We start from the raw sequence: 23736 nt of genomic DNA, 5'->3' as shown, positions 1-23736 counted from the left end.
AATGCTCGGGCCTGTTTTTACTCTATCATCATCTTACAAAACCTCAACTGTATTTGTGAGCAAATGGAGAGAAAGTCTAAAATTAGCGCCGTCTCCATCAGGGGGATCCTCTGGCAGCAGGATGCAGGGCGTGATGTCTGCCCCAGACATTTCATTTGCGGAGTTATGACTTTCAATTAGCGCAGACGCTATTAATAATGCATAGGGATCCAGCACTTTCAGCTCTGACGTACTAATGCAGGATGTCGCTGTTTACCTCCCTCTAGCCCCCAAGGCAGTTAATGTTTAATGAGTTGGCCTCAATGGACACATTGCAACATGCTTTTTTGTTTATAGTAGACTGTAACAGTTATAATTGTCCTTTCTATGCATGTGATGTATTATTGCAATGTGTCGTCATGGTGTGTTTGACTACATGCCTGTCATCTCATTTTAACTGACTGATTTATCCCAGTTGTGGAAAAGAATAATAATAATCCTATGATAATTTTTTTAGAAGGATACTCAGCAAAGCTCTTTATAGGAATAGAATATTACAGCGATACCACATGAGATAAAAAAAATAAAATAAAAAAACACCATAAAGTACCAAAGCCACTATAAACACTCTAAAAGCAGGTTGGTACCTTTTGGAGGATAGTGGGCAACTTAAGTCCTTGATATAATCCACTTTTACAGGCTGGGACCAATGGATTTTGGAGATATTGAATGATGAACTTAAAGTAATGCCACCCCCACAATGGGAATATAGCATTTTGGAAATTAATTCCTCAATCCCATAACTATTTCTGAATGCTTTAATTTAATTGTATCATCTTTATTGTAAACAGATAGGATCAGATACTGATCAACACATCTGATTGTGAGTGTTGGGAGTTAGTGTTTCCTGTCTGAGCAGCAGGCCTTGGCTGCCAGCAGACAGGACCTCATGATTGCCCAGTGAGCAGCCAGGGTTGATGTTCTCTGTGTTGGTTATCTCATAGCTGACTGACCATCAGTGCTCCAGCTGACTGGAGGAAATGGGTCATTGTTAATTCCTTCCCTCTGTCTTATTGTGTGGGCGAGGGAGAGCCACAAATGGGGCAGTGGGTTACTTTCATCACAGTCAGCGTTGCCATTTTTAGACCTCTCCTTGTAGGTCTTCTGATTTACACCTTCTGACTTTGTTTTCAGTGTTTTCCATAATCATATGAGATAATAATGAGGTCTTTTTGAGGCTATGGGAGCTATGTTGGCACCAAAATTTCAAGCTGTTACTCCACTGTCAAATTTCTTTGCAAATATATTCCACTGCTGTCGTTCTCCACAGGGACAGAGAGAACAGTCATAACCATGATTGCAGATGATGGACTAGTGCAGTTATGAGGCATGTTTATGTGGTGAGGAACAGTGTGGGCTACTCTAATCTTTAATCAAACATCTGATAACGATATGAATATAATTTGTGTGATCAATGCCTGATGACAGCTCATGTATAACATATTGAGACTATAGGATATGTATGGAGAAGTTCCACTGACAGAAAAGCAGTCATAGTGTATGTTAAAATGTGAACAGGCACCAAACACAGGTATATGGTGCCATCTAGTGGTCTTAATGTGAAAATACATGAGTTGCTTCATGAATACGCCATACTCACACCTATATATGGCTCTGTTGGTGTAGATTTAGATACAGCTATGTAGCTACTAATTAATTGCTATGATTAGTTGTAATAGAAGGACCGTTAAAGCATGAGTTTTACCCTGTATCATGGAACAACAAATTAACAGAAGGTAATAATTATAGTGTTTAGTCTACAGTTCCATAATAAACACATTTAGAAGCTTAAATAGTGTAACAGCTATTGATTGATTCACTATTACTTGAGTGAATGAGCTTTTGAGTGTGTTGGTGTGTGAGTGAGCGATTGAGTGGCTGACTGAGTCGATGAGTGGGCGAAACGTGAGTGAACAAGCTTACAAGTTTACAAGCGACCACCCGAATAATGTCAGGGGTCAGAGGTCACTAATGTGGCCTATAAGTACCCCTGCTGAGTTTGAGACATTGCACACACTGCACGACACCAATCTCTCTCCGAGCAAAGATAATAGGTGTGTTTGTCTGCGTCTCTGGCGGCGCTGCTGCGCGTCACATGCCTCCTCTCTCCATGCCCACTCCGGGTGCCAAGAGAGGGGCTTAAACCTGCGTCTGGAGATGGGAGCTGTGGAGATCCCAGGGAGCGGATGCTTGGCACCGTGAAATAGGATTTGGGGAGGACCGAAGCGATGAAGCGAGAGGGAGAGGAGCCACTGCCAAGTCCTCTCTACGGATTTTGGTGCCCCCCCTCACCCCTCAAACATATTCAGTTCACACACACACAAACGCAGAGAGGGAGAGAAAGGGGGGGGGGGGGGGAGATTGCGGATGGGAAGGGAGAGAAAAGAAAGACAGAGAGGGAGTATAATAAGAAGAACAGTGTTTTGGAGCAGTGACATAGTGCAGTCAGAGAGACGGTGACCTGAACATGTGTTCCTCACGGTAACCATCTCATACAACACACTAATCCTGCCAGGTCTTTACCAGGTGCCTCCCGCCTGCCCATGTGTGTGTGTGTGCGTGCCTGTATATGTGCGTGCATGTGCTCGGTCGCCTGCATGAACGTTTGTGTATGATCATTCTCCAAGTGACAGACACAGAATGACAAGAGGAGGGAGGAGTAATAAAGGGGAATAAAAGGGTGGTGCCACTCACATGGCTGTCAATGGAGGTGATTGATTTTCCGCCTCCTGTTATCAAGGCCAGCAGCCACAATGTCCCCTAATACCATTCCCAGTCTCTCTCTCTCTCTCTCTCTATCTCTCTCTCTCTCTCAGTCACACACACACACACACACACACACACACACGCACACACACACACACACACACACACACACACGATAATAGCCACATTCTAATCAGCATAGTGGTGTTGGTCTGCATGGAACAGACAGAGTGGAAGAAAGGGAAAATAAAACAGTTGATGAGATGTTTCTGAGTTCCAAAAAGCAAGATGATTCTATCTCAGTGGATGCTTCTAGACGTTTCTATTTCCTCTCACACCTGCCTGTTGCCATGTAAGACTATGTTGAATGCTGATCTGAAACCCTCTTTTTAGCAAAGCAAAAAAAACACTACATTTCACTGGAGAAAAGAAGTTGTCATCTTTCTATCTTGGAATGTTGTGATTTCACCCCCACACAATAATGACAGAAAAAAAAGTATTCCTGAGAGAAAATCAATATGCGGTGAAAATGTATCGAGATAAATTTCAAGGCAAAACAGTGGAACTCCTGCATCTTTGTTTTTCACACTTCTGCTTTTCTTTCCCTGCCCCCTTCTCTCTCTTTCTTTTCCACCCAGTCTTCCTTGCCTCTCTTTCCATGCCCTCTCCACCCTCTCTTGATAGATTTCTCCTTTTTTTTTTTTTTTCTTCAATATTCTACAAAGCACTTGCGCAATTTTGCCATTACTCATATTATTGCTGGTGGCTGCAGACTGAGCCTTGGCTCCATTCCTCAGGGGTAATTGGAAACTGCAGGTGTGAGAGGGCACATTAGCATACACAGGCCCTGCACAGCATACTGCTCCAGCCCTAATGGCAGCATGAAAAATACATCTATCATGCTAATGCCACAGAGATGGATGTGTGCTGTAGTTACGCCACTGAACCCAGTCGTAAATGTGCGATATCCTATGTATGTGGTATTAACGAAGAGCTTGTGCACTCTTTCCCAAAAGTGTGTATATTTGTGTGTACCTGAGACAGAGAGAGAGAGAGAGAGAAGAGAGAGATAAGGGAGGGGCAGGAGAGAGAGCATGGAAGTGCTGATCGGTAATAAAATAAAAACCTACAAATTATATCTAAAGTGATATAATACTGAGTGTAAATATGACGAAAAAAAGAACAAAAAAAAACTAATTTTAGAGAATGGAAATTTGTGCATATCATTGCCAAATCCCATCTGTCAAAAATAATTGCAAGGTGAATTTACATTGGATATTAATAGTGCTTCTTGGTATAAGTAGGGGTGAGATCTTACAAACGTTCCTCTCACCTTAAGTGCCACCGCAGCACAGAACCATTACTTTATTCCACTTTTATAGGGCAGTGCATGACATTCAAGAAAGAAGAAATTTAGAGCAGAGCAACCAATTTCTTCTTTGGAGGTGAAATGACGACCCAATTTGGACCCCCCATAGGGTGACATGTGGGCCCCCTCAACTTGCTAACCATAGTCATGTGTCATTACCATATCCACACACACACACATACACACACACACACACACACACACACACACACATACACACACTTGCAGGGGCCTTTCTTTGTTCTCTCTGTAGTCTGTAGTTTTTCTTGTCTATAGAACTGTGCTGAAACAGCTTGTTACACAGTGACATCCATTGACTCCCGGACCCCCTGCTGGGCACATCTCACTGCGGTTTAGGGATTCAGAGGAGGGAACCAGCCATCACTCCACTTCTTCGGAAAAGGCTGTGGTTACCTCACAGGGCACAGAGCTGCTGAACAAGAGACAGTGACAGGCTCAAACTGCCTCGCAGAGCATGCACCGTGTGTATGAATGTAGGAGTGGTGGATGTGCACTGTGTGCACAGGTCAGGACAACGCATGTCATTAAAAGAGGAAGAGAATAGTGGGACAACAGCAAGAGAAGAGAAAGAACAGTAGGCCCAGTGATGGAGTCGTGGTTAAGATCCTTGTTTCTGGACCCACCTGTCCCTTTAATTGAAACCCACTATGGCTTTCCTACTTGTTTGTCTCAATAAAGAACAAGGACCTAATTAAAATCCTACAGTCAGCAAATCTAGAAGGATTTAGATGCAGGCGCTTGGCCTGCTGGCAAGTATAAACATTGTCAAAAGAGAATACTTAATTTGAAATTGATCACTGAATTTCAGCATTCAATCATTTTATCCCAGTGATGTTAAGATGGTAATATGCAAGATTTTCATTTGATAAAAATTTTGTCATCATCTTTGGTGCTGTGTTCGTCGCTGTGGTGTTTTTGCACTGCACTTCCCAGAGATCACCTGCCAGTCAAACTGTGTGTCCAGTACTGTGACATCTTTTTCCTTGGATTTGCTGTTGATGAAGTTTGAGGTTTTGTTACCAGCCCTTTACTGGCCTAGTCTTTTTTCTTTATCTGCCATGGTGGCTATCGCTGCTCATGCTACTACCCAGTTCTTTTATTTATTCCAAACAAACTGCTGTCGCTGCTGCCGGAAACATAAAACGCATCACTTCTGTGAGTCTGTAATGAAGACTGTTAAGCAAGACTTTCATTGAGAATTCATTTGTCATCTGAACGAAAGTGCACCTGTCTCCCTTCATCTGAATGCATGTGTAATGGTACCTGCGAAAACCGGTGTGTTTGAGTACAAGTGTGTGTGTGTGTGTGTGTGTGTGCCTGCCTGCGTGTGTGTGCACATATGTGTTTTCCTTGCAGGAGGTCAGGATACTCCTGTGTTGACTGACTGCGAAGGATTATTATGGGATTAGGGGTGTCTCAGTTACCACGGCGAGATGATAATCACAGTGGCTGTCCTCTGATCTCCACTGGGATAGGAGTGTCAATCAAACTGGAGATTCTCGGAGATGAGAGGGAACACTGCTGTACCTGTGTGTGTGTGTGTGTGTGTGTGTGTGTGTATGTGAACACATGTGTAATGTTTTCTTCAGTTGGATAGTATATGTTGTGCACATGTATGGATGTTTTGTGTGAATGTTACCTGCTGTCAGGTAGAGAAAGGGGAGTTTGTGTTTTTTCGTGTCGCCAGTGGATGAGTGAATTTATGTTTTATGGAAATAAAATATCACCCCTCTTCCCTCCCTCCCTGCCTCCAGATGGTCCCTGTGGAGAGAGGGTGATTATCTGGCCCATCTGAGCCAGGGAACCTGAGAGTGTTGATGTTGGGTGGGCAGTGTGGTGCCACGCCAAGCCTCCTGTCCCCAGGAGCCTGAATACGATCCCCCTTACCTGCCCCCTGTCTCTGGCCCTCTCCCTCCCTCCCCTACCCCACCACCGGCTAGACTTACTGCCCCCCCTCTCCTCCTCTCTCCCCCCTCCTCCCTCCTCCCTGTCCCGCCCTGGGATAGACTTTCTTCCACCTGACAGGGCTTGGCCTGGATTACTGGAATACCTGGACAGGTAAGTCTACGGAGGAAGGTGTCAAGTGCATGCGTGTGTTTGTGTTTGCATGTGTGTGTGTGTGTTTGTGTGTGTGTGTGTGTGAGAGAGAGAGAGAGAGAGAGAGAGAGAGAGAGAGAGAGAAAGAGAGAGAGAGAGAGAGAGAGAGAGAGAGAGAGAGAGAGAGAGAGAGAGAGGGTAGTATGTGATGCTTAGCAACCTATCAGGAACAAAACAGCAAACAGGCACAACATGGTTGTTAAGAATTTGGCAGGGCATTCTGTTCCAAAGTCCTCTTTAGTAATCCCATGAATAAATAACCAAGGGTCACCAGCTCTGTTATTAAAGTCTTCCTCGTTTTGATTTTCAATCTTCTTTCCCTCCTCTCTCTCCTTCTCTCCATCTCTGTCTCGTCCCGCCTGCTAATTAGGCCAGGTCTACAGTTTCCCTGTCATGTGTGATATGAGTTTATCAGAGCTGTCTGTCAGGCTGTAGAGGTCAGGGAACGGTGTTGGGCCAATAACCAGGCTGCAGCCTGAGCCAGAGCACAAACTCGGCTTAGAGAGAAGCTAACTGGCCAACGGATCAGAACTAAAAGAGATGCTATCTGAGCCGCAGGCGCTTTGGTTTCCAGCTCAGAGACGCTGATAAAAGGCTCAGCAGAAGACAAGAGTTCATGAAGGGACCACTCACCGCTATTACAGGCACTGTTGTGTGTTTCAACTGTATGTAATTGTTTTGTCATTACCTCTACTGTACTATTATACCAGTACCATTAGGCCCACTATAATTTCAACACTTAGTTAGCCTCATAGTTAACCTCATGCCTAGTTGGGCGTGACATTAAAAAATAAGGTTCCACAGGTGTTCATAGGTAGGTGATATTGTTCTGCTGAGAACATTTTGTGTCTGAAGAATTGGTCTTTCAAAAAAGGGCTCTGTGTGAGGGTGTCTACAGTAAAATGTTTTTTTTTCCAACCCTATTTTCAGAAAGATAGTGAAATAAGTGAGTAAAAGATGAGAATCTGATCGTTTGACCCAGCCTCTCTCTCTGTTTTATTTACTTTAGTATGTTTTATTCTCAGATCCCAGATGTCTCAGATGTAGATATTTATATATAAATAGATCCCTGAAAAGATGTCTTTTGGGAAGATTTGCTTTTATTGTTTCTCACAACAAATGGTAACTCAAGATACAGGTTTACTTAACACCAATATTTTACATACAACCTTTTTAGAGCTTCAAAAAAGTTTCAAAATTCAGAATTGGCTTTCACATAATACCACAATGACATAGTATCTTAAATTCCCTGTTTTGTCTCAGTGTGACAGAGAGACCCTTTTATTGCAATACTGTTTGAGTTAAGAATTAGGCCTTAAAGTTATTCCAATTTTTGTAATAGTATAAAATAGTATCAACAATTTCCCTGCATGGATATGAGCTGTTTTCAGCTCATTCAAACCAGAGTTAATGATTCATAGCATAGTCTGTCACCATTGCAAACCATCATGTACAAGACCAACAACTGGTACCATAGTGGTTGCTCCAAGGTCCTGGGCTCTCAGCACTGAACATCAGTCACCTTCATTTGATGTCATTAGTTGCATCTGGCAAAATGGATTTCTTACTTCTGAAGTGCTTTTCTGCTTTTACACAAAAAAGACTCTAAAAAAAAAGACTGTTGCTTGTATAAGGGTTCTCCTCTGCAGAGCCAAACAAAGGAACCCATAAAGGTAACAAGTAGCACAGTGTGTGCGTAAGCTGGAGTGTCTATTTACAGATTGTATTTTTATATGAGCACACATTGCAGTGCATTGAAGTATGAATGTCATTCATATTGAATTCCGCATGTATTGTGTTGTACAGCATTTGCCATCAAATGGTGATTTGGGTAATTAATTTAATTGATTCTGTCTGAATTAAACAGTCTCATCTAAAAATGAATATCAGTGGTGTGAGATTTCTAAATCTAAATTGTACTATTTCTACTTTTTCCATTGCTGCAGCATGTGACTGGGACACACTGCAGTGCATTCAAAAGAGGGCAGTGTAACCACACATGCAGGGTTTGCATGATGCTTCCCCCTGTTTCAGTCTCTGTCTCACACATGAATAATGTTACTATTTGTATCCGCCACATGTAAATCTATCTCAGTTAATCTCTGTATCTCTGTAAATCTACCCTACCGGCATCAACAGCATTTTGTTTAAAACATATGATCTCTGTGTTTGTAAGGGGGGGTCGGCTGAAAAAAAATCAACTATGGCTAACACAATTTCAACATGCAGTCACACTGAAAATCCAGTGGTCAAGCTGTGAAGAAAAAGCTGTAGGTGTTAATTGCTGTAACATCCACTGACTCCCACGTAATACCCTTCAGGAAAGCAGAAAAACACGCCCCTTGACTACATGTAAGAAAATAGCTTCATGCTTAGCGCATTTTTGTTTCAGTGAAAGCAGAGAGGTTGATTTGCCTGGCCCTGGGTGGCATCATTAACACAGTCTGGAGTAACATGTTTAAATCAGATGGCATTGTCACAGGTGTAACTACTACTACTATTTCATGCATGTGATTAATGTCGCCTATTTTTGATTAATATGCTGTTGGCTGTGAAGCCCTTGCCTCTATGATTAATGAACATGCAGCATAATGTAATGTATTTTGGTACATGATGTGTGTGCGTGTGCGTGTGTGTGTGTGTGTGTGTACGTGTGTCTGTGTGTGTGTGTGTGTGTGTGTGTGTGTGTGTGCGCGCGCCGTCTTCAAAGCGCTCAGAATATTTGCTTTTCTCTCTCTGGGACTGTATGTCACAGTATGCAGCATCCTTCAAATCCCAACTCAGTCAATGGCTGCAGCAAAGGTCAGCCTGGAGGAAATGTCAACTCAGAACTCGGACTCTCCGCATCCTGAGAGGCAGGGACACGGCAGGGACAATATATATTGGCTTACACCGCTACTGTAAATCTCAGAGACAAAGACGCGGATGCAGACACAGAAACTGGTGCGGTCCTACTATGGATGGGTAACGTTGGTGGGAGGCTGACACATAAATCCACATCCGCTGACAGAGCGCTGGTCCCATGGGTCTAAACTTATATCCCTGCCTGGGGGCTGGATAGGGTGTGACCAGGACGCTGGAAACCAGAGCCGCACACTCTTCCTCTTTTCATCCCTTACTTATGCCCACTCCTACTTTCATGCCCACAGAAGCAAAGGAAACAAAATGTACACCTTGGCTATAGCCACTGTTGACCTTTTGACGTCTAACTGAATATTCTCTCCGTCTTTCTCCCAACCTCCTCCCCTGTCCTCGCTGCTGTCCCCTTAGCCCCGGTGGTGACAGAGAGGGAGGATACAGGGGTCTGTAATTATCTGGTTGACCCCGGGGTTCGGGTTGTGTGACCCCGGCAGCCGTGAAGCGCACATCCAGGCTGATCAGATGAGTAGTTCTGAGGGATCGGTGGTTGAAAGACAGCCGCCTCCACACCTCAGCCAACCCAGTCACATTAGCCAGCACGGCCAAGACAGGCACAGTTACAGGAGCCCAGCTGCCTAGCCCAAACAGAGTCACAAACACCTGTCTGGGTAGAGCGCATACGTACACGCAGAGACTCGTGCTTTTTGCACACGCACTCAGAAAGACACGCATAGACACCGACACAGCAGGGGCACGCACTGTTCTTAGCTGCCTGCCACTACTCAAGGAGGGGAGAGAGGGAGGGCGGAGGGGTAACCTGACCCAGGTAGGGGAAGGATAGGGGTGGGAGGAGATGGGAGGGGAGGGAGGGGCAGCGCTGGCCCTCGGTCAAGTGCCTTGTATTCCGCAAACAGGCCGCATCCAGTTACACTCTACCTGAGACGCCGAGCCCGAGGAGGGGATTCAAAGAAAAGCATGTGGACCTCCCTCGCTCCGGTGCGCCTACCTGGGCTGATTGAAATATATTTCATACTAAGAAAATACATTCTGATTTCCTCTCTGTGCCACATCAGACCCAGAGCGTCTCTCCGGGGATTTGGTGAAAATCAAGACATACTCCATTCTTGTGAGTCACTTCATGTGTAATTGGTTTTTTAGTTACAAAAGTACTAAAAGCACTGCAGCTGTCCCAGAGGTACCTCTGAGCAGGTCGATAATTGGTAAATGTGGCTCAGCTGTCTTTGCTGCCTCCACCGCTCGCTACGCTAATTAAAAGCAGCGAGACGGGAGAAAGGGAGAGAGTGTCATCAAGGACACGCTGGGAGACGTACACCTGAGACGGCAGAGTCACTGATGCTCCGGGCACATCAGTATGACCTGAACACCACCGCTGTTTGAAGTCATGACAGAGAGAGAGAGACAGAGACAAAAGTGTCTGGATCTGAAACTGTTGCCCTCGGGAGGAATGAAGAGAGGAAGGAAAAAGAGACGAGATGAGAGAGAGAGAGAGAGAGAGAGAGAGAGAGAGAGAGAGAGAGGGAAAGTGAAAAGAGAGAGAGGAGATGGAGATATACACAGCAGAGATAGGAGGAGAAAAAAAAACATTTTTGAATAGTGATAGAGAAGCAAGGGGCACTGAGAGAGAGAGAGAGAGAGAGAGAGAGACAGAGAGAGAGAGAGAGAGAGAGAGAGAGAGAGTCCCCTCTTTCTTGTCAGTGTGAAAGTTGAGGCCTCCTCTGTAGGATAATTATTGTTTATATTTACCTGCCGCCGCTGCTTGCTGTCTCTCACTTTCCCTTGCTTAGCCCTCCTTCGTTTCTACCTCTTTACCTCTCTCAAGTCATCATGTTTACACAAGCTGTTACTGCCATTTCCCTGTTGTCTAACCCTCTGCTGTTTTTCCTCCTCCTTTCCCCTCTTTCTTTGTCTTTTTCCTGCTGGTTGGAAATCTGCAAGGCTTGCTCATCGGCGCCAGCCTCCGTTAATCCCCTCCCAAAGCACCTTAGCAACGCTAGGAATTTAGAGATGCTAAAAAAAAACACACAACGACGACAACGACAACAACTGTTCTTAACACTGGGCTCATATTGGCAAGAGTGGCCACATCTTGAGATGTGTGTGTGTTTTCCATAAGTAGTTCAGAACAATCTGGAGGGGTGTGATAACCAGGCATCTCTCAGGAGTGTGTGTGTGTGTGTGTGTGTGTGTGTGTGTGTGTGTGTGTGCACACACAGAGTGGGAGTGTATGTTTATGTGATATAGTTCCTATAACACCAGCAACCTGGTAATCACTGCATGTAGTCACCTGAGATGCTCATTATCCCGTCCCTGTGCGCTTCATGTGTGTGTGTCTTCGCTGAGACACCTCAGTTCACTCCGCACCACACTGCTGGACTTCACAAGAGTGTGTGTCTTTATGTGTTTGTGTGAGTGAGTGAGTGAGTGAGTGAGTAAGTCCAAAGGACAGCAGAGGGAAGAATATTACAGGCCCAACTTTGGTTTTAGCCAAATACTTTGACACAAAAATCAATAAAGCAAGGCTACAATGCACTTATGCTACTCATTTATGTGGAATCACAATCGAGACATTGGACTGGATTTGTAACTGCCTCTTTTTTTCATTTGTTGCTGTTTTTACTTTCACACGACACCACAGATCACCTTCCCCACCCTCTCTTTCTCTATTTTGAAATCAATTACTTGGGGGCGATGATAATAATAATTGAGGGCACATTTAGGCCTTGAAATTAATAGATAGCTTAAATGCAAAAACTTCTCCTAAACTTTTCACTTTGTACAGTTAATTTACCTGCCAAATTGGATTTGCAATAATTTGCAGTACACTTTCTCCCTAGCATGCAATGAGAGACAAAATCACATCACCTTGACAGAGTTTATTAAACATGTATCCCCATTTTTTCAGCAAATCCAAGACAACAGAAACACAGACTGTAAAATGTGCCTACTGCACAACAAAGAGCTGTCTCACAAGACAATAGTTAAACCATGTAGATAACTGTAGCAATAATAGTAGTTGTTTCTTTGAAATTTTACATTTAAAAATAGAAATATACATGTAGATCCATGCACAAGCAAGATGTTAGTTAATTAGAACCACAGAACATATGAATAATTAATGATGCTAAAAACACAGAAAAGTAGCTAAATTATTTCCACTGTGGTCCTCTTGAACAACGGCAGTCTGTCAGAGGTAAGTGATCATATTGGTTCTTCATCGTATCTGAAGGTATATAATGTCAACTAGCCTGTCTCACACTGAGTGATCGTCGCCTCTGTCCAAATAGGGAGGGACAATAAATATTCTACTGACACTCTGGTCCTAGTGCCAGATCTGTACATATTTCCTAATTGGCTGGTCAAACTGCATGTTAAATACACTCAAGGCTGTCGAAATATTCATTACAGGCATTTTGACGGATTTTACAAATCTGAATATGCAGAGGGTTCTTGGAATACATGCCAATTGAGGGACTAAGAGTATTAAGACAGTGGGGCTGGCTCAAGTGAAAGGGAACGAGGGAGGGGAGCTGTTGTACACACGGCTGGGTTTTGTTTGTTGTTTTTGCTGAGATGGGTGAAATTTAGGGCCAGGGTTTGGGTGGATTGCTGGATTGTTAAATGGGTTATGTAGTGTTTGATCTTCGGGTGATGCGGACAAGAAAAACTGAAACATCCACTAAACCGATGCTCTGAAATGAGACACTCCACTTAGATAGAAAACATTAGGCCAGTGGGAGAAAAGGGGTTGCGATGAAAGGCTGGAGAATAGAATTGCATACTAGGGGGGGAAGAGTGAATGGAGGAAATTTGGGGCTCTGACTGTCATTGACATTTTCCAGAAGGTCTTCTCGCCCATACAGCCTATCTTCTAGCACTCGCCATAATGATGGCCTGCCAGCAGATCAGACAAGGTGCTATCTGTCAATCACAGGTCCCCACAGTGATCCATGGCCAGCCTTCACTAGCAGTGGCCATGATGGACACCCTGGCAGGAGAGAGAGAGAGAGAGAGAGAAAGAGAGAGAAAGAGAGACATTTAGTGGGATATCAAAATGCTAACAGTCAGTAAAGATAGATACAGCTGAACAGAATTTATATTAGACTCAGATTGCAGACTGCAGGCAAACCGTAAAGTTTCACATTCATGTTCATAATTTAAGAGGAAGGCCACTTTAATCACTATAAATTCATACTGTACACGGCATGCACACACACAGGCAGACACACACACGCACACGCATACACACGCACACACACACACACACACACACAAACACACACACACTATCAATTGTCCACATGGCCCAATCAGTTGAATTTGCTTAATAGCCAGTAGGTTATCAGTTCAATTACAAATGGATCAAATTTATCCCATAGCTCCTTGCTTTGCTAAACTGTCTGATAGCTGACAACAATCTAATGGCTCTGGAAACAAATTGAGTAGTGTTATCATAATAATTAAGGGCAATTTATCTGTTATTTATCTGTACCTCTTGGACAGATTGCTGCAAAATACACATCCTTCACATGTTCCAATCTGACCTATCTAAGTGACCTGGTTTGTTGATCACTTGACCCTGCAGAGGTCAAAGGTCAGCCAGTACAAACAGCTATCAGTGTGCTGCAGGGTTGCAGCAGGCACCATAAAACTGCTGTTTCTTATCTGAACTCTTTGACCCCCCATTAACCCCATCTCTGCCATTTTGAAAATTATCACCTGCCACAGAGGTATAGAAATCCTTTACAGCATTTGGTGGGTTTGTATGTGTGTGGGCCGGCGATAGAGACCTGGGTGTGTTGTACACCACACTTTATTGAGTGAATGAGCGAGTGAGTGACAGAGCGAGCGACTGTCAGTTAGCAAGCTAGCAGGTATGTGTGTGTGTGTGTGTGTGTGTGAGAGAGAGAGAGAGAGAGAGAGAGAGAGAGACAGAGAGAGACAGAGAGAGACAGAGACAGGGAGACTATGTCCAAAGATTTTCAAGCAATGTGCTAAAGGGATTAGCTGCTCTGGTAGCAAGCAGCAGTGTGCCTAGTACTGCTGTTCAAGACAAGAACTTCTTTCTTCACTGAAATAAAGCATTCAACCTGCTGAATGAGTGAGTGATGGAGTGAAAACTAAGAGAGAAAGAAAAAGAAAGAAAGAAAGAAGCATTCCCCCTATTTCAAGGCCTTGTCGTCTTTAAGTAATAATACTCTGCAGGAGGCATCGTTACTTCCAAACTATTCCAGCTCCACTCCTACCCATCAGGGCGGCGGGCACACCGTTACGTGCGCCCGCTGTCATTAACCATCCTCCACCCCCACCCACACACACAGGCCCCCCTATCTACTTACAATTGGCTGGTTCCCCACAACGGCAACAAACAACCAAGCACAATCAATGTGCGATCCATATGCATCAATCCTTTTTTTCCCCCCCTTTTAGTCCAATAACATTCAAAAAGCGAGGGATAACTCCACATACAGTTGTGGAATAGCCTAGTAGCTCTCCCTAACCCTGTATTACCAACTCTATCAATTGATTTTAGAGAGGAAAATGTATCAAACCCCATGCTTCTATCTGTGTGCTACACATTTGTTTATGTCTGAATCAAAGGTTGGACGTGATGAATGCACTTCATTGTTGGTTAAAAATAGAACTGAATAACTTCTGTTGAATGGTTAGTGATTTAGTGATTATTGCTTATATGTGAATGTGCCATTTTTCTTTTTTCTGTACAATTTCAGGGCTCAAGCACTTACGTACACAAATAAAAACAGAGTTGCATGAGTCAACATCATTTAACATAATTTCAAACCTGGACAGCACCTGTGAATTGCACCTGTGAGTGAGGGACAAAGATGCATAGCTTATAGCTTCTTGAAAATTAAAGTAAAAGTCACCTCAAAATGATAAATGCATTTTAGATTTTGAACTGAAAGTTACTAATGAAACAATGCAAAGTTGAATGAGTTTGAAAAAAAATTGCATAGGTGAAAGAATCTCATGTCTGATATCTGATATCTGTTTTTTTTAAATTTTAGATTCATGTCTCATTCAAGGTCTTCACATTCCACGACTGACTTTGGAACAAATGTGAATGGGAAGGGGCAAACCTTCACTCCAGTATCATATTCGTTTTTTTTAACTTAAAGCCTAGTCTCTGCACCAATTGCTGTAATACACTAATATCGGCAGTATACACAGCAGTACTATGCTCTAATTCAGTAAAACAAATCTAGTCGATTTTTTAAGATTAGAATTGTAAACAGCCTATGAGACAGACGTGTATGTAAAGAGAAAACCTCAGAGGATGTTGATAAAATACAGTAAATGTTTTAGTAAGTCCAATATTCCCCAGCATAACCATGTCTGAACCTGCAGACTGTGGCCTAATTGCTTTCGAAACTAATTTATGACTAGTTGATTCTAGCTGGAATGACTAATGATTTTTCCACAATATCAATATCATAATATAAAATATGATTATTCCCTACCATAGCCCTGATAATAATTCAGATTATGTTTTTTAGTGAACAATGATGTGTCCAGTGAGAAAAAAAAAAAACTCACCATTCACCTTGTCCCTAACATTATATTTTCAATGTATGTTCCTGCTCCCAGAGCATCTTTCAGTGTCCCACCTCGGCCTCCACACAGCTCCCAAGTGGGCTGGGTTTGTTTCTCCAAGCCTATATAAAGTATGAAAGCTTTTGCGTAGCCACTTATGTTGACATTTTTTTTTAAAAAGAAACAAACAAGGAACACTGGGGCCAATAACCCTTCCTGGAAGACAGCAAAGTAACAATAATCTTTTCTGGAAGTTAGCAAAATAGTAGAATTGTGAAGTGTCTTCAAACTGATCATTTGACTCTTCTTTGCCCCTCTTGGTTTTTGCTTCAGATGATTGGGACATTCATTTGGAAACTGTTTGCTTAATCTGAAAGAGGCACATGGACACCCAGAGCAAACAGGACAGCCACTGCTTAACCTTGACAGGTCCAGGCTCCTGTGGTTGTTCTTCTGATTTATAAGATTAGTCCTTTTTCAAATGACTGGTTTCACTCCAGTTATGGGCCTGCTGCATGGATGAATTTTGGTGCAAGTGTTATTTCACTCCTGGCTCCCAGAAGTGAAATAAAGGATAGTGGCCTCCATATTCCTTGTTTTGTTTCTTTACTGGTATACCGGTATACCGGTGTTGTAGTGGTAAAAAAAAACGATGGGTAAAACTATGACCTCTAATCGGTGATCATTATGAGGCAACACAACCTCCAAATATATAAAAATAAATCATACTTTCAAAAAAGCATTAGCCCATACTTTATAATTTCCCCCTTAAAAGACCCTGTATGCAACTTGCATCAGTTTGATATTACTTAGTAGCCTATGATTATGGCATAAAGATTTATGTCATCCTAAAAAGGTCGGTGAACCCTTTTCTGCAAATAGAAAGGCAGGTAAACCGAGTTTAGGTGGGTTTACCCTCCAGCACATCTCTGCTTGTGCCTCTACTCACAGTGGAACAGCTACGTTTATGAGTGGGGCTCATTCTCATGCGATCCGTCGCGCCTTCATTATGATACACTGGTGGGAAATGAGAGGTCCGCTTGCTGCTGGCGCACTGATTACTAGTCCTCGGGGACCCTCTGTTTTTCCCCGGTAATTGATAGTTAGGCGCAGCTCTAATCAAATATACCGTCTGTCTCCATGATAGAGACCTATGGCCGGCAAAAAGCACGCTTTGGTGCAATGAGGGGTATTTTCGATTTAAGCAAAGCGGTTAACCCTGTGAACCAGTTATTTCAGTTGAGTAGGAATTAGAAGAGTTTTTTTCTTGTGCACAAAGATGTCAGACAAAATCCATGTTTTAAATCCGCTGAACAGAGTAGCCTGATTTAACCTGACACAGACAAAGATGAGGCTGTAACCGTCTGCTCTAAATTTGCAGCAGCTATATTTTCAATTAGGACACTTTTTCCGTCCATATTGGAAGGCGTCTCGTCCTTTCATTCACTGATGGACAGGGAGGCCACGGGGTAAAACACCCCCAAAGCTTCCATCTTCTTCAAACTCATTCTTTCTTTTCTCCTCTCCCTCAAAAATCCCCGGTTCCTGTGGAGCGCTTGGTTTTGTGTGGTCCCAGCACTGTCCCGTTTTTATCACTCCTCTGACGGGTTACCCCGGTCCCCCTCGCACCTGCGTCGCTCCCAGGTCCCTTCAGGAATGCGCTGGGGCTTGTAATCGCCTTTGTGGGGGCCATTGAGTTGTACGGCTGACTGAAACTTCCCAACCTCACAGCGCGCTGGCCGCTGAATGGGGCTCAGCGTGGGGCGGCTCTCCAAACCACGGCCGCTGCCAAATTCCTACAGTGGCGCTCCACAATCACTCCCACACAGGCCCCGCTATACCGCCAGGCAGAAGGGATGGGGGGTGGGGGGTGGGATGTGGTGGTGGTGTGTGTGAGGGGGGGTGGGAGTGGAGGGCAGAAGAAAGAAGAGAAGGAGAGATGGGAAAAGTCTAAAATGAACTCTAAACACGGCCAGTTTTATATCATCACTCTGGGATGGACATGGCGGCCACATCCCCAAAGTGACACTTTTTTGACACTTCAGTTCTTGATTTGAATTGGTGATTTAGGGTAACAGCAGGCCAGATATTAATGATAATGTTTGAATCTCAAAATATTGCCTAACTTTTGTAAATTGGCTCGTCTAAAAGTTCCAGTGGAAAGGAGGCTAGGCTATTTGACTATACAAGGACTGTGGAGAAATCTGGAAATTAAAAAAGAACTATTGTGTATGCCGGACAAAGTTTGAAAATAAAGCAATTTTTTCCTAACTTTCAGTGCATTTGAGCTGCGTTTCGGTGCATTAGGTCTGTGTGCCGGCATATAGCGGGGTAGCTGTGGGTAGATAGAGCAGCACTGCAGGATTAAGAGGCAGCAAGATTGTTAAACATGTCAACGTGTAATTGCACGATAAGGCCCTTCCGAGGAATTCATTGGCCCAGTTGCTTTCTCTATTCCGCGCTAATCTCGCCCGGCACATTCGTTCTGTGCAATCTGTCTCCATAATCTTCTGTGACAGAGCGGGCGACGAGAGCAGGCTGCTTGGTAATTTTTTTTAGGGGGGGAGAACGGAGAAAATATGCAGAGGCGTGATAAAGTGACGCTAATTATCCCCATTTAGGACAGGGAGTGCAAGGGATCGGGGCTTTACGAGCAACCGAGTGTGCGCTGGAGCTGATGGCCTCCTAGTGCGGAATATATCGGTGGCTACAAGATAAGAGTATCGCATGGTGGAGAGATTTATTGGTCGGTCAGCACCCCCTAAACACACACACACACACACACACACAAACACACGCACACACACACACGCGCGCGCACACACACAGACTGCAGCATCCATCGCCGCCACCACACCTATAGCCCACGTCGCGCCCTCCACTCACCCCTCTTCCACCTCAAGGTGTAATTTATTCGGGTTAAATTTGCCAGAACGCTCCTCTTTTAGCCTGGCGATGTGCCGTGACGTGCTCCGCCTCTCTGGGCTTTCAGCGTTAATCCGCGTCTCTTTACATCAGCAGATAAGATAGAAATAGGTGCAAAACACAGAGGGGGCCATCCCATCCCATATGCTGCGCGGTGTAGTGGGGAGATGTCTGCATAGATGCCGTTTCAGATGGGTTTTGGAATTCAAACTCATTTCCAGACATTGTTCTCCAGATTTTTTTTTATTGAATAGATTAAGGCACAGCCATACGTTACACGCTCACTATGAGGCCTAACAGGTTTAATTGACATGCCATGCAAGTCTTCATCAGTGTGAAATAGGCCCTTTAACTATGTATTTGAGATTAATTGATTCTTTTAAAATGCCTAAGTAGACATAAATTTCCTTCATTTGCATGTGTATGGCTATTAGCCTATATCTAAATATGAGGCCTAAAGGCAATAAAAAATTAACCTAAATGTCAAAACTAGCTATGACCTGTCAAAAGATGTCACAACCAGCATGTTTTTTTTCCCATTATTTCAAGATGATTATTAGTCTGCATGACAGAGTGCACGGGCCTTTCTGTTAAACATTCAATCCAAGCTAATTATGAAGGTGACTTTGCCAAAGGTCCCAAAACTTCCCGTCATCTAAAATTACACATCTGGAGATGATGCAGCTTTGAAACTATGAGATTCTGATGAGTCATCAATAACCCCACATAAAAACGCACAGTCATGATTGTGCTCGGCTTAATCGGCCCATGGGAAGCTTCAGTCCCGTCTGTGCCGATCCCAGTGTGCAACAGTTATGGCTTTGGTTGTGAGTTAAGAGTACTACATCCAAAATGACTCCATGCACTGCTGTGTGTAGTAAAGTGGAGGCCTAGTCTGTTTCCAGAGTGCACTGCTGTGTCTTATATCTTTAAAAAGTGGCAATAAGTTTTTTCTTCCTTCAGAATGAGCCTTAGATGAATTATTTCCTAAAGAGCGTGATTCTAGCGGCTGTAGCGGTGACCAATCGACTTGAACTGACTGCTCAAATCCTCATTTTGCTTAATGCAACTCACTCCTTCCTCACCCAAACAAAACTCTCTTGCACTTTTCCCAGTTCCCCTCCCTGACTCTATCAAGTGTCATGTTTAAAAGAACAGAAAATATCAAATATCCCACTGTGTCAGAGCATGACCAATAAGGGTCTGAGCAGACCTGGGCAAAATAATCGTTGAATATATCAATAATATTTTAAATCCGGTGTTGAACACTTGATTTATGTTATCTTCCACTTGAAGCTTCCACTCACCACACTGTTCATGTGTCTGGCAAGATAAATGAAACGCACCTAAAGAAGTTCAAATATTTGAGACTAAATCATATATTTACCTAGGTCTGCTGTAGGCTTGGTTATCATATATGTAAATTTATGAATTAACCTGATTATCTCTCAGTTCATATAAATCTATTCTCCCGAGTATAAACTATTGAATGGTAAAATCCTATATAGTGGATGATCTAACACTCGATGTCCTGAGGGCCAGTGGATTTGCAATGCAACGAGGTTGCAGTTCAAGTGAAAGTTAATTGAAAATCGACTCTCTCCATTAATTAAAATAAATGTTCCTCTCATCAGTGTACTGTTGTATTATGTATTGTTGTTCTTTACTGTTTCCTTTAGGCTTTATCAGGGGTTCAAGGCAGAGACCCTGCAGTATTAGTAACAGTGAAGTTCACAAAATCTCTCTGAGTGCATCAAAAAGATTTCAACCTATTATGAAGCTATATGTGCATTGTGTACAAGTTGATGTTATGTATGTTAGATCAGCTCTGCACGTGATGAATTTAAAACATTATTTGAAAAGTCAAAAGCGCATCACAACCAAGGAGCCCAGCTTATGTTGTGTTGTTTTTGTTTTTGTAGTAAAGCATATTGCAATTTATAATCCTTGTGTGATTTGATCAGGAATTTGAATAGCATATGGCAGCTATGTCGTTTGACACGACTGTCAATTGTTAGCAAAATAAAACTTTTTTACAGGCCAATACAGTGATTGATCATTAAGTTAGCTGAGAATGACTAAAATGATCAAATGAAAAGCAAAATATGATGGGGAATTCTTACTGCCGTTCAGCAGGCTCGAAGAACAAAGTAATTTCTCTGCAAATATAAGCATCTAGAAGAAACAAGTCATTTTTTCCAGTAGAATAATTAAAGTCATACCTTCTATACGGCGTAAGAAATGAGGATGTTGCCTTAATAATATCCTAATAACAGGTGGTTTGTCATAGGCCTACGCTTGTTGCGCACAAAATTCCTCTTCAATCAATATGATCAGAATGTTCAAATAATTCACAAGAAAGCATGATGTGAGGAATCATACTGACATAGCATGAAAGGAGATGTAAAATGTAGCCATCAGCATGGCCTAGGCATCAATATTTAAAATTGTTCTATAATATTGTTTGGCCTCCACGCCCACAGAAACAGAATGAAGCCATTTAGTTTATGCGTTAATCCTAATGACCCCTCATAAAAGTTTAGCTTTATAAACAGCCCAAACAACTTAATCCTACCAAGAAATCGGTTTACGTAGGCCTACAGACCGTAGCTTTTATGCACAATTACGCACAAACAATTAGGCTATTTAAGAGCTTGTGTGATCTATGGCCGGCAGCAAACTGACAATTTAAATAGGTGGATATGGCCCGAGACTCTGCTTGATGATATTCTCATAGGCTCAAACATGAAACACTCTTGTTGACATAGAATAGTGAAAATAATCAATCTAAGACCGCTCTTTTAAGAATCAAAGCAACATATGTGAAATTTATTCAATTCTTCTTCAATGCAATATCAGGGCTTTTCACTTGCAGAAAAGCACTTAAATTACAACAGCAGTTGCCCGTCAGTCTTTGAAATATTAAAATTATTCACAATTTACAATAATTAGGTTATTACAATAAAAAGAGATGATTTCGAGAATTAAGACACAGGCTTCTGCAAATGAACACAAATGTTTAAGGAATGCGATTTTTTCCATATATATTTTAAAGCACTTTTTTATGATTATGACACATCTTATCTCATTTTCAATAACTTACAAGAACCCCAAAATTATGAGACAATTTAACCAAATATCCTTGTGAACTTGGCGTAGCCCTGAACTAAGACTGTGTTAAGTAATGGACAAAAAATGATAGCACAATAACCAATAATTCAACATCATTTTCGTTATATAATTCCACTGTTGGCTATTGAAAAAAGCCGAGATGAATATGCTATTTACCCTTCATTTACAATATCATAAACATTCTGTACAAAATGCAGGTAGTTCTGGGACCGGGATAATTTAGAAAAGAGGTAAATATTTGGTTATGTGTTGGTTTGCAGTTTTCAATTATTCTGTGAGCTCTAAATGTGTGTTAGAGGGACCGTCCCGTTCACTCCAGCCGTGGCGCTCTGGTAATGCTGCGGCAAGGCGTGGAGTCTACTTTGCACTGACGGGTCCCCCGGCTCTCCGGTCGGTAAATACATGCTTATCATCTCTCTCAAGTCTCCGGGGCAAGGACCCCGTGAGTGTGTGCTGCTGACGGGAGGGCTTACACTCGGCTCCGACTTCACCAGCGACCCTAACGTCCCCATGGCAGCTGAGGAGGAGACGCCGGAGCCCTGGTGCTGTGTGTAGGTGATCCCGCCGTAACCGGATGGAGAGGCGCTCATGTAGCTCTGAGAGTTCGAGATGGGGCTGTACTGCAGGGTTGTCATGTCGTAGCGGTGCATGGGCTGGGGGTTGTGTGAATGGTGGTGGTGTGAGTGGTGGTGGTGATGCGCCCCGCTTCCCGGGTGCTGGCTGTAGGCTAACTGAGCCTCCTGCATCATCGCTGCGGCCGCCGCGGCTGCAGCCACCTGCCCCGAGTACGCACCGTTCGCCCAGCCGTTCATGTGCGCGTAGCCGGAGCCGGCGGAGCCCCCGTGACCCCCGGGGCTCTCTAACCTCTGCCCGACCCCGGATGAACTCATGCCGACCCCTAAACCAACTCCACCGCCCCCACCGGCCCCAGAAAGCAGTCCACCGGCCAGGGAATACTTGTCCTTTTTCAGCAGCGTCTTGGTCTTCCGTCTTGGCCGGTACTTGTAATCCGGATGCTCCTTCATGTGCATGGCTCGCAACCGTTTCGCCTCGTCGATGAAAGGGCGCTTCTCAGCCTCGGACATCACCTTCCACTCGGCGCCCAGTCGCTTGCTGATCTCAGAGTTGTGCATTTTGGGGTTCTCCTGTGCCATCTTTCTCCGCTGCCCGCGGGACCACACCATGAACGCGTTCATCGGTCTCTTCACCCGGTCCTGATTCGCTTTAGACCCGCCGTTCGGCCCCGTTTGCCCCGTGGTCGTGTTCGTTTGGGGACCAGGGGAATGGAGGTCAGTTTCCATCATCATGCTATACATTCACCTGGTTTTCAAACTTCGCCACCAACAGAGAAAAAAAGTCTATTTGAAGGTACGATAGGGCAGGTGCGCGCACAGGATGACTAGGTTAGCAAAGCTACTATTCTACCCCCAAATGAATCAAATGCGAGATGACAAATAATCCGAAAAAGGAATATAAAATGTTCTCCAGCGTCAGTATTTTACCCTCTCTTCGCTGGGGTTGGTTCACATCCACTGTGATAGAATGCGCATTTGAGCCACTTTCCCTGTCGGAGTTGAGAAGTTAGTTAAAGCGGCGGCCATATGATGCACACTGACAGCGGTTAAATGAGCCACAGGCGGCCAATGAGGCTCTAGCAGCAGGATGATTTGCATGGCGCTTGGTCAGGTGACTCTCAGACCGTAGAGGAAGAACACACTGGAGGAGGGGGGGGGGGGGGGGGGGGGTTGAAAGGAGGGTCACCCCCACAAATAGCACGAGGCATATGAAATCTCCAAACACACACTCTTAAAGACTTAAACTAAAAAAAAAAAAAAAAGTAACTAACAAAGACTTGGAAGCAATGATGTGAAGATGAGAAGGTGGGTCCAATCGGTGATGATCATAAGTCAAACATCCACTAACATAAACAAAATTATGTTTTCGGAAAATCATACATTTTTACTATTCCCCTTAAAATACACCATCCTCATAAAACTTTGAGACTACTTAATATG

General features: G+C 43.6%; 1 protein-coding gene across 1 annotated transcript; it reads right to left on the bottom strand.

Moving 5' to 3' along the window:
- Nucleotides 1–21394: 21394 nt before the first annotated feature.
- Nucleotides 21395–23242, bottom strand: sox1a (SRY-box transcription factor 1a). The gene has a single exon (XM_071919202.2). It carries the CDS (start codon nucleotides 23035–23037, stop codon nucleotides 22003–22005), a length of 1035 nt encoding a protein of 344 aa, XP_071775303.1. The 5' UTR covers nucleotides 23038–23242; the 3' UTR covers nucleotides 21395–22002.
- Nucleotides 23243–23736: the final 494 nt, after the last annotated feature.

Source organism: Centroberyx gerrardi, chromosome 10 (assembly GCF_048128805.1).
Source record: "Centroberyx gerrardi isolate f3 chromosome 10, fCenGer3.hap1.cur.20231027, whole genome shotgun sequence".
Taxonomy (NCBI): Eukaryota; Metazoa; Chordata; class Actinopteri; order Beryciformes; family Berycidae; genus Centroberyx; species Centroberyx gerrardi.
The sequence above is the reverse complement of the archived record's forward strand: the minus strand, read 5'-3'. Positions and strand labels throughout refer to the sequence as shown.